This window comes from Mauremys reevesii, linkage group 6 (genome assembly GCF_016161935.1).
Source record: "Mauremys reevesii isolate NIE-2019 linkage group 6, ASM1616193v1, whole genome shotgun sequence".
Taxonomy (NCBI): domain Eukaryota; kingdom Metazoa; phylum Chordata; order Testudines; family Geoemydidae; genus Mauremys; species Mauremys reevesii.
The window spans coordinates 122,019,119-122,031,404 of record NC_052628.1 but is presented as its reverse complement, the minus strand read 5'-3'; the positions used below and the strand labels follow the sequence as shown (position 1 = coordinate 122,031,404).

At 48.0% G+C, this 12,286-nt stretch overlaps 1 protein-coding gene across 1 annotated transcript in view; it reads right to left on the bottom strand.

The window, feature by feature from the left end:
• SHB (SH2 domain containing adaptor protein B) overlaps nucleotides 1-11,798 on the bottom strand; it is a 139,527-nt gene extending 127,729 nt beyond the window's left edge. Inside the window, 2 exon segments of the mRNA XM_039545616.1 lie at nucleotides 11,173-11,450; nucleotides 11,453-11,798. Of these exon segments, the coding sequence (XP_039401550.1) occupies nucleotides 11,173-11,450; nucleotides 11,453-11,738 (564 nt within the window). The 5' untranslated portion in view covers nucleotides 11,739-11,798.
• Between the last annotated feature and the right edge of the window lie 488 nt (nucleotides 11,799-12,286).

Here is a 12,286-nt window from a genome sequence, read left to right as displayed (position 1 = left end):
ATCTATGGCTGCAGAGGCAGGACTACAGGCCGTTGCGTTCTCCCTACCAGCCTAATGCTCTGCGAAGCCACCGCTGTGATCCCGGGTCACAGAGAGGGGCAGCTGACTAGCCTGATACACACGATGGCCTAGTGGGCGAGCACAGGGGGAGGTACGTTTAAAGAGATCACATAAATCAGTTAAAACAATAACTAGGACAGGCGACACACACACATTCACTATGCGATAGGGACAAGCCAGTATAGCTTCCAGGGGCAAAGTGAGCCTCTCCGACCCATGCCAATGGAGGGAGGTCCTAAGCGCGAAGGATCCAACAGATAGTTATGAGCACCACATATCTACTCTTGACTGAACAGTATCATCCCAAGAGCTCTGAAGGGCTTACACCCTGCTCCTGAAGTACGGCATTTGTGGGGAAACCTTACTGCCGTACAGGGGGAGTAGTCTGGCAGCAGGAACAGGAGAGAGACAGTCACCTGTGGTACCCTTATGACAACAGCTAGCATCCCCAGGCAAGGCACCCACACCAGACCATTACGAGAGAATCACACAAAAGGGGCTAGGCACAGACTGGTTCGCAGTATGTAAGATGGCATTAAAAGCCATGGATCAAGCAATCTCCAGCAACATGTATGTTTCGTGAGCACAAGTCTAAATGATCACAGAATCTCAGGGTTGGAAGGGACCTCAGGAGGTCATCTAGTCCAACCCCCTGCTCAAAGCAGGACCAAACCCAACTAAATCATCCCAGCCAGGGCTTTGTCAAGCCTGACCTTAAAAACCTCTAAGGAAGGAGATTCCACCACCTCTCTAGGTAACCCATTCCAGTGCTTCACCACCCTACTAGTGAAAAAGTTTTTCCTAATGTCCAACCTAAACCTCCCCCTCTGCAACTTGAGACCATTACTCCTTGTTCTGTCACCTTCTACCACTGAGAACAGTCTAGATCCATCCTCTTTGGAACCCCCTTTCAGGTAGTTGAAAGCAGCTATCAAATCCCCCCTCATTCTTCTCTTCTGCAGGCTAAACAATCTCAGTTCCCTCAGCCTCTCCTCATAAGTCTTGTGCTCCAGCCCCCTAATCATTTTTGTTGCCCTCCGCTGGACTCTCTCCAATTTATCCACAATGGCCCACCATGTCACCATTCAGATTGCAGCCAGACCACCGCCATGTGACCCAGCATTCCCCCTCTGCCCCCATCTCATGGCGCAGAAATGGTTTTGGGTTGCTTCATGAACTGCAGAGGCAAGACTCCTTTTCACTTGTGACAAAAGGGCACCCATGAAAGACAAAGCACTGCCTCTCCGTTTGGAGATACAACACAGTCACATTCCCTGCAAACACACCCACACCAAAAGGTCCTTTTCTCCTCCACAAGCTGCATCTGTGACTTACTGCTTGTTCTGAATCCATCAGACGTAGCTTAGGGCACAAAGAAGGCTCCACCAATGCTGTCCAGCCTGGGTCGCTGTTTATGTGGTTGAAGCCCATAACTTTTCCCTAAGTACTGTTCAGTGGGGGGATTATTTTGGTCAGCCCCTTGTCCATGTTCTTCCAACGGCATGCCTGCCATACCAGATGCGTTGGCCTCATTCTTAACGCCTGTCCCAGTTATTTCCATCTTCTTTTCTGCATAACTTTGGAGATAAGTAGTTGTTAAATGCTAACAAATCTCAGTATCTGTTACAAATTCATTCCATTTAATAGCTATCATTTTACAAAGCCGTCTGCTTTGTAAAATCAACAGTCCAGCCGGCTCCTCAGCCAATTCTTTTAAAATTCTTGAATACAAGCTATCTGTACTTGCTCGTTTAAAACTATTTAAGTTTCGTAGCTGCTGTTTAACATCCTCCTGACACACTACTAAAATGGAAAGAGTTATCAGGTTGCAGATTGTCAGTCCACCCAATCTTGTGTAAGCTGGGGAACGCAGTTGCCACTTTGCCAATTCATGACATTATTCCCTTCCAGATATTCCCATCGGCTTGCACATTACTGCCAAGGTACATGAAGATTCTCCTCTACTATTCCTTTGCCTTCTCAAGTAAAGGTCGAATGGGGAGTTGCTGGGGTTCTCATCAGATATGTTTTTTCATAACTAGTTAACCCCATTGTTTAATTAAGTACACACAGGCTTGAGGGAATGGTTCAACCTAGACCCTGGTGCCAAACTAGATTATAGTCTCACCTCTCCTGTTTGACATCGCCACTGACTTCATCATGAGAAAAAAAGCACAGCTAGATACAACACAGGAATTGTACGGCTCAACAAGAGTGCACTAGAAGATCTAGATTTTGCTCACCACATAGCTCTAAGCGACAATTCAACCAACTGCGGTTGAATCAAGTTTATTTTTCCTAAGTTTTTCTGCAACACTTATCACCGCCCTGTCGGAGCACATCACAAACATTAATGCATTACGCTCACCACCAAGGTCTGGTGTGCACTACAGACCTATGTCGGTACAACTAGACCACTCAGCGGTGCAAAAAATCCACATCCCTGAGCAATGTAGTTATACCAGCCTAGCCCCCCACGTAGACAGCGCTATGTTGGCGGGAGAGCTTCTCCCATCCACACAGCTACCCCCTCTTGGGGAGCTGGCTTAACTACGCCGATGGGAGAGCTCTCCTGTCAGTGTAGAGCAGTGCAGCTGCGTCAATGCAGCATTTTAAATGTAGACATGCCCTAAGTAGTGAACAAAAAATAGAATCGCCCTTGCTGTTGGGGTTTAGGAGGTTAGCCGGTGTCTAAGTGCCAGAGAAGGGTGGACACACCTAGGTTCAGCTCAGTATTTTTGGCAGAAAAAGCATCACCTTCAGAACATAAACTTGACCTTACAAGAACACTTCAGTGGTGCCCAAAAAGCGAGAAGCTCTCAGGAGAAGTTGGTCCTCTTCCCAATCTGACCCTGACTTCTTCTAACCTCTCTGCAGCTCTGTTCCCAGCCTGGAAAAAGAGAGACAATATTTCCATACCACACAGGCTGTTGGGAGATGCTCAGATACTGCGGTGATGAAATGTGCAATGCTCAAGCCACAAACGTTCCAGTTTTACCCCTCACTGCTAAGGAAACTGCTTCAGACCTAACAGCTGTGCTGGTTTTAAAACAGCAGTCAAGAGACTGTCAAAAGTTATTTCCAAAAGAAATAGTTTTATGACGACCCAGAGCGCAAGTGCTCTTGATCAAAAGAGCTGAGCAACTGGCTTTCAGGTCATGCTTACAGATGGGAAAAATCACCATTTCTAGAGACAAAATAGGTACAAGACAGTATAGCATGTTGAGGCCCCGGAGACAGAGAAGGGCCTGAAGGTCTCTCTAACACTACTCTCTGAGCGAAGGAGCAATGCTTATAGACTAGATAAATAAGAATCTACACCCCTTCCTGGAAGGAAAGAGTTGCAGTCACATATAGGCTATAGAGCAAGAAGGGGGGACTCCGGCAGACACTAAGCCGGAACGAGGGACCAGAAAGAGGAAAAACTGCATGATGTGAAATAATCTATTCTTACAATTAGGCCGGGGGAAGGAAATCCGTGTCACAAGACATCAAATACAAGCAGTCAGAAGTAATTAACAGGCCTGGCGGTCAGGGACACTAAAGATGCCCTATTGATGGCATTTATTACGCTAACTTTTGCCACTGAAAGAAGATTTTCAAATAATTCATTTGATTCTTGGGTTAAAGGTACCCTCAATTATTTGTGGAACAGAGTTTGCTCATGTACGCAGGGCTATATTGAAGATATTTGACTGGAAAGTTTCCACGAGTAGTGAGTGCTTACAACATGGTATTTCGTAATTGGAGAAAAATGGAGGATGCTGGAATACTGAAGGAAAATGGATGCATACCAACCTACAAATTCTCCTCTTCCTTTCCTATGCTAGCCTCCCCTGACTACTGTCCATTGGCCTTACCCTCCTGGCTGTAATCTGGACAGATCTCACAAGCCAAGTAGTCAGGGTGGGCCAATGCTTTGAGGGGAGATCTCAGAGGACTAGCTGGATGATGGTTATTTCATGGGTTGCATTTTAATGAGTCAGCACTGAACGGGGGTTCCAGGATGGTCCAGCGGGCAGTCTGTCAATAGTAATGTATAGTATAACTCCTCATCACCACATCCTACGGCATGGCACTTCTTTCCCAAGGAAAGTCCAAGGCAGATACTTACATTCTGCCTATTGATAGCCCCTTACCATTCTACATGGAGATATTTCTCACTTGGACTGTTGTAGGATTGCTGACCAACGTTAGACCGTTGCTGTACTTGACCTGCCACTAGAATAATCACATCTCTGTGTGTACACATGCTCAAACAAGTGTTTCAATTCAACATTTGTGAAGTACTTGCAGAGCTTCAGATAAGAGCCACTGTAGAAGAACATACTAGTATTTTATCCTTAAAAATCTAAATGCCTCTTCTGCACAGCAATCTTACAATGTTCAAGCCTGTTAAATGCTAGTATCAATCACAACACTTCATCACCATGTACATTAGACGCATTTTGGTTGTTTTAATTGCTTACGTGCAATGAGTCCACAGAAGACAGATTGCTTTAACACATTCTTAACTATTTCCTGTTTCTTCCTTGCTGTGTAAAGTATCAATCTCATTAAAAACTATCACCACTCTGAACAGGAATGTTATATTAGTATCACTAGTTTCAGATTAAAGGCTCAGACAGAATATCCCCATATTGCTTGGAATATATGAAACTGTCCTGGTCAATACAACAAAACCATCTTGCACATAACTTTTAGCCTGGGTGTACAGTGTTCCTTAGAACTACATCCCACAGAAATAAAATGTTTTTCTTCATGTTACAATGTGTCGTTGGCCACATGAAGCAGCGTGGGTGCCAACGAACAGAGGCACATACCTTCCTCAAAACTTGGATGAGAATGCAGCCAACTGTGCCAGCGAGGCTCTCGCCTTCAGATACAGAGCCCTGCCACCCAGCAGCTGCCATGTGGCATTTGTGTGCCCCGCCCTCATTTCTGCTCTGCCCCCTCAGACTAAGAGTATTTATTATGCCATCAAATACACCTACTTCTTTGGCAGCAAATCTCACACCTGCTATGTGTCACTGCATTCCGTGCCTAATGCAGAGGAGCCTGTGCAGGAAGTTATTTGTTACGAAACGAGAACAGTGATTAAAACACTTTTTCCACAGTCTGAAACCTGAGATGATCTTGAGGAGAAAAAACTACTCACACCTTTAAAGAAAGAGGGGCTCTTTTGGCTTAGTCACTTTAAACAATCCGTACTAGAAGTTTAATTAATGCAACCAACCAGACGCGTTTAACAAAAGCCCGCCTTAAATATAAGCAGACATTCTGGGTCCGATTCTCTAGCGCATGGTACCTTGCACTGTCATTCACACCTGTGGAAGAAGGTGAAGGGGGCAGCGTGTGCAAGATCCCACCGGGGGAGGAGGATACTGTGATGTTTCATCCCCATTTTGCACACATCTACCTGAACACAGAAAGTGCAAGACGGAGATGAATCAGGCCCTCTCAATTCCACTTGAAAGAGTTATAGGAAGTAAGTACCATGGCAACTACCGCTTTGAGCAAAAAAGCCAAGTAAATACACTAAGCTCTTTGGGCCCAGTTCTGTCCTGAAACACCCAGATGGAATTCCCGCAGAAGCAACTAGATGTGGGAGACTCTGGAGCATGCAGGTTTGAAGAACCACAATGCATTTACTAGATATTTTAAAAAGTTGATTCCCACTGTTTCACTTACATGATGTTTTTCCTCATAGGACTCTCCTTCCCCAAATTCACCAGCTTTGATTCTACAGGTACCGCCGAGTCGCAGGTTATTGTCGGTCACAACATCAAACATGCACATGCAGCTTTGACAGCCAGTGAGGGATCAGCTTGATTTTGTGTTAACTAAATCACATCAGATGTTCCTGCGGGAACTAATTTTTTGACTGCCTCAGCACCTAATGCAGCGTTTCTCAAACTGGGGTAGCCGCTTGTGCAGGGAAAGCCCCGGGCGGGCTGGGACGGTTTGTCTACCTGCCCCATCCAGCCGATCGCAGCTCCCACTGGCCGCGGTTCACTGCTCCGGGCCAATGGGAGCTGCTGGAAGCGGTACGGACTGAGGGAAGTACTGGCCACTGCATCCAGTGGCTCCCATTGGCCTGCAGCGGCGAACCTGCGGACGGGGCAGGTAAAAGCCGGGGGCTTTCCCTACACAAGCGGCGACCCCAGTTTGAGAAACACTAATGTAATGGATTTGCTTTTAAAAGCTTTATGCAGGGCAGGAGTCTCAAGTTCAAAAAGAAAAAACCCACCACCATTTCCAAAAGTTACAGTCACAGCCTAGTAACTGTCCTAGGTTCCCAAGTACCTCTCCATCTGCAGCGCAGTTCTGGAGTGCCAGACAGCCACTGACCAGTTACGAAGCAAACAAGGTGCTTCACAGCACAAGAGGCTCCAGTTGACGACAGTATTTAGGTTTCACTTTTGCCCAATTGTTGCTCTGGGCCAGATCAGCGAGTTTTCCATTGGTTTAAACACATTTCATAAGGCTCACGAACAGACCATCACACAGTCAGCTTTGCCACATGCTGTCAGGGCCAGGACTCCACAACGGCACTGGGTTCCTGGGGTACGTTTACATTCATTTAAAAGCTCCGTTCTCTACCCACTGCACAGTTCAATTACTGATGTCTAATGAATTCGACAGTTTAACACACAAGCAGATTTATGACATTTTGTGTTACCGTTAACGCAGAAAGCGTTAAGTAAAGCCATATGTTTTCACCTAATGCAGAGTGCCCCTTTTTCTTGGTTATCTGGGAATATTGCAAGTTTGTTGGGGCAGAGAATCACATCTCCTGAGTGTTTGTACTTAGTGCTTAGCAAAATATTTGTATGACAGTAGCGCTTGGGGGCCTGATCTTGGCTGAGGCCTCTAATGTGCAAGGTGCTGTACACACACAACGAGAGGCAGTTCCTGCCCCAAAGAGCTGACAATCTAAAGAGACAAGACAGACAGAGCAGGAGAGAAAACAGTGGCCCAGAGAGGTGAACTGACTGGCCTACCTTCCCACAACAAATCAGTGCCAGAGCTGAGAAAAGAACCCCGGTTCCCCGACTCCCACGGCCCAGTGCCTTACTCACTGAGTAGGCCACACTGTCACCCATAGGGCCCAAGCACCGACTGGGGTCTTTGGACACTGAAATATAAATATTATTGAAGTCAACCAATACCTACGAGAATCTTGGGCTGAACTTAAGGATCTAAAGAGTATTTCATAGAAAGAGTGATTCCCTGTCCTTTGGAACAACTTTCCAGGTCCTTCCGCTGCTTGTCAGAGTAATGGAAAAGCCAGAGAGTTCTCATTTCCACAACTGAGAGGAAGCAAATAATTCAGCTGGAAAGTTATGTAGTTCCTCTTTGTTCTATGGCTGAGAAAGTCGGTGTTCAGGAAATTAACAGAAATATCATCTGATGTTACCAAACAGGAAAGCTTCATTGTTTGGGTGAGTCCTCAGTCTATAGCTGGATTCCTTGGAACACTGAAAAGTCAGTAATGACCTCCAAATCCTATTATGTGGAATATTAGCCTGGTACCATGTTTGTGGATATACTGCCTGAGTATGTACTTAGAATCAGAGGAAGTCAGACAACTTATATCTGGTACCTTTTTTTTTTTTTCCGTGAGACCAGGTACATTAATGTTCACGACTGAGATGAGCCATCACAGCAGGAAACAGACTAACACGAGCTCAGGCAAAAATAGTCAAGCCTTTCACACTACAGCCGTGGTCTGGCTCCAGTTCTGTTCTTCAAAATGCTAGGAAGAGTTTGTGTTCTCTCTCATTTATATCAATCAGAAAAGTGATAACTGAGATTTGGGAAGTCACTTTTGGCATTGTCCTACTTTAAGAGCCTTCAACTGCTTATCCAAACTATTTTTAAACAATGATTGTTGGGTTTTTGTTTTGTTTAACTTAGCTTGTAGCCTCAGAAGAAGTATGTAATTGAAAAGAGCAGTTCCCTGAGTTGTTCCCATCTAGTGGGTAAATACTGTACATGTTTTATAACACGCTGCCATGGTTGCAGATTTAGAAGCTGCTATTTAAAAAAAAAATGTTCCAGTAGGGTTTAAAATTGAGTAAATGATTTTGCTTGTGACTGTCATGTGATTTTTAGAAATTCATGCCCAATGAGCAACTATTACGCATTGCATGTGCCCTACTAGGCAGTTACTTTCTAAATATACATGCCCCAAAGGAGGAGATGCCGGGGGCATGCCACTTTCAGATACAGATCTCAAGTCATGCGGCCTATGGAGAAGTGAAATAAGAATTAATATTTTAACTTTAAATCACCCACTTCCTTGAAAAGAAGTGTTTCCAGTCACTGACTACACATGACTGACTGACAATACAATACAATAAATATCTTGGAGTTTGAATCTTATTTTATCCTGACAAGTGGATTTATTTGGAACTACGTTAGGACAGAATATAATTTATTCATTTAAATCACAATGGAAATGTGTTACCATTCAATTCAACCATGTTATATGCCTAAACATGCCCACACTTACCCAATTTAAATTGATAATATCCACTAAATATTTAGATGATATGAACCTACTGTTACAATAATCTCTCCTGTACACTCCAGAGTACACTGCCGATGAATTGAGAACTAGTCACTATTGTGCTCAGGGAAAACTAGACTATGGTTATCAGGATAATAAAAGCAGGGATACTGGCTTCACTTTTAAATGATTAATGCTACTTCCCTGTACAAAGGCCGCCATGATTTCTCCACAGATGGTCTAGTGTTTGCAGTGCTTGGTACATAACTGTAGAAAAGTGGTTCCCAAACCGGGGCTCGTGAACCCCTGGAGGTTCGCGAAATGTTATAGGGGATTCTCGGGAAAAAATTCCCTAATGGCGCACAGAGCTGTCCCTAGGAACCCCAGGCAGCACTGGGCCAGCAGCCCGGAGTCCTTGGACTTCCACAAGCTAAGCAGATCAAAGCAAGCATGTCTATCACACTGAGAAGATTTAAACTTCCAGACTCATAAGAAATGGAAAGGGGAGGTGGATATTTTTTGCTGTTTTTAAAATTAAATATGCAGCTAGTATTGTTTTTAAAATCATCATCAAGAACAAGTTTAAGCTTTGTTGTAACGTGCGGTGTTTGCCTGGACTGCTCACGACCTGAATGCTTGTGTAGGAGGAACTCTGGGTTGGCTTCCTAAATATCTTCATGCTGCTTCACATCTGATACTCCTTGATGAAACATAGGAGCCTTGTCTTATAACAGGCTTATTCAAAGTGATACAAGCTACGAAAGTGAGATCTTGGAAGAGCGTTGCCATTTTCATAATGTAATAAAAATACTGTAATGATAAATAATAATTGGCATATAATAAGCATGTCATAAAAACAAATTTCCAAGATCACTGCTTTTATTATTTATACTCAGGTAAAGGAGAAAATCCCTGGAAATATTCATTTTTAGGAGGGGGTTCACTAGACTTGATATTTTAGTGAAAGCGGTTCACAGTTTGTTAAAGTTTCTGTAAAGAAATACTACCCAAAGAAAGCAAAATATTTACAGTTGATGCTCAAGCACGTAAGTCTGTTTCAGTATTGTGCCTTCTATTGCACAAACCACCAATAGATATGGCGTAATCAATGGGACTTTACTCAACCTTAATCTCTGCTTCACCTTTGCCACTGAACTTCCCCTCCCATTCATTTTACAGGCATTTCTATGGTGCTCATCACCATAGTATACAGTGTCTATTTACATTTCGACATACGTGACTAAAAGCAACCCTTTTATAATGTTCAGATCAGTCAGTGACAGGCATATGGAGCTAACCTCATGTGCTGAATCACATCTTGGTCAGGTATTCTTATATTCTAGAACCTACACCAGAAGTCAGCAGTGACCAGCAAAATAATTCAGTTGTATGGAAGAGAATCCCTATATTCTTTATATATATTTTCAAGCCTTTCCAAACACTGGGCATGAATTGAGATTCCATTAAATAGTCTCTAAAGCAATCTCACTACCATTTGACTTACTCTTAAAACAGGGTGACCAGATGTCCCGATTTTATAGGGACAGTCCTGATTTTGGGGTCTTTTTCTTATATAGCCTCCTATTACCCTCCATCCCCGTCCTGATTTTTCACACTTGCTGTCTGGTCACCCTATCTTAAAATCAACTTTTGTAATTTGTTCAGTATGACTGCCTCCAGAAAGATCAGCGTACATGCAAAAGGAGGAAGGTGATGTATACTGCCTTTCCCTATGACCAGCTGTCAAAAAGTTACGTAGTAAGCACCCATAACTTAAATCACAACAGTATTTCCAGAGAGCATCTTCAGGAAAAATGCAAATGATTGAAGCCAAGAAATCTCCTGCTTCTAGCACATAAATCACGTTTCATATTTGAAGACAAAATAATGAGATGGATTGAAAATCAGGCAAAGTAGGTCACAGCGGAACCTGTAAAAAGCTTCACTTGCTTGCTGATGTTTGATGTGTGGGTGACACAAAATCAGACAGCAACAGAACAGATGGCGATGTATCCTCAGCACTCCTAGCAACCTTGCTAACACCTTCAGTTCCGAGTGCCAGCACCAAGTCGCTGGCGTTAAACTCCTTTGAATACTTTGGTTATTGTAGTGCCTGACCCACAGTTCTTTTTCTCTTTTCCAAATCTTATTTCCTGCAACGCTGAGATTTAAAAAATCTCTCCCCCTTTACTGACCTGGCCACCTCTCCTTTCCCCTTCCCACCCCCCGACACACGACGGCATCAGCTCTTGCGCTTTGATTTGGTCAGGGAAAGCAGTTGAGTCCCCGTCTACACACGGCAAGTCGGAGCCCAGCGGTGCCCAGCGGTGCCCAGGCCTCTGACCAACCTGCCCCCCTAGCTGGTCTCCCCTCAAGCACTTCGCACCCTGCCTCTCAAAGCTTCCCAGCAGGCGTGTGCGGACCTGGGGTCACTTCAGCTCCCGCAGACAGGGCAGCTGGGTGCCCGCTGCGCTGCCCAAAGCCAGGGTCACAGCCCTGCCGAGCCTCCAGCTTGGGGACCCCCAGACCCAGGCCGGTAGGCGCTGCCCCGCCCGCCCCGAGCTGCTAACTCCCTGCCCGCGCCCGGCGGCTCTCACCTTCTCCGGCTTGGCGGAGGGGCCGCTGCTCTCCGGCGGCTCCGGGCACTTGCCCACCTTCTTGGCGGCGGCGCCGGGCGGGCTCCAGGTGATGGCCGGGGCGGCGGCGCCCTTGCAGCCCCCGGCGCCCTCGCAGCCGCTGTCGATCTTGATGAGCCGGTGCTTGGGGGAGAGGTAGCGGCCGTCGGGCGGGGTGGGCGGCCGGCGCTCGCTCTGGCTGCGGAAGAGGTGCGGCGAGCCGGCGGCCGAGGGGGCTTGGCGGCCGGCTCCTCGGGCGCGCAGGGCTCCGGGCGGCACAGGGCGCGCAGCTTGCGCAGGGACGAGCCGGGCCCGCTGTAGGGGTCCTCGAAGTCGCGCTCCTTCTGGGCGCGGTAGGCGCGCAGCAGCTCGCCGGGGTCGTCGCCGCCGCACAGGTGGCGGGGCGCCAGGCGGGGCGAGGTGTGGCGGTGCGCGGCCAGCAGCTCGGCCCCGGGGCGCCGGTCCCGGTAGTCGGGCCGCGGCGGCTGCGGGGGGCTCTTGGCCTTGTTGTTGCCCAGGCTGAAGTACTTGGTCAGCCACTTGGCCATGGTCCGGCGCTAGGGCGCAGCGCCCATGGGGAGGGCGCCCGGGGGGCCGGGGCGCTGCCCGGGGCTCAGGGGCGCTGCCCGGCCCGCGGCTGCCCCTGCCCCGCCATGGGGCCGCCCGGCCGCGGGCTCCGGCCGCCTCCTGCCCCGCGCGCAACTTTCCCGGCGCCGGGGGCTCCCCGCGGGCACCGCCGCGCCCCGACCCGCGCCGCTTCTCCCGGCACCCGCTGCGGGCTCCGGGCAGCGAGCGAGCGAGCGAGCGTCCCGCTCCGCTCCGGCTGCGGCTGCTGCCCCGCTGCCAGCCGCCCCACGCCCCCGGCCCCAGCCCGGCTCTGCTGCGCCGCGCTCCCCGCCCGGCCTGACCTCAGCACGCACCGGGGAGGCGGGGACGCGGCTGTGCCGAGACTCCCCCGCCCCCGGCAAGGGGGCCCCTGCCTATCCCGGGCCGGGGGAGGGGCCGGCCCAGGTGCCGGGGAGGCGGGGAACTCGGCTCGGCTCGGGGACTAGCTGCGCCTCCTGCCCCAGCCGCTCAGCCTCCCCCGGCACTCAGT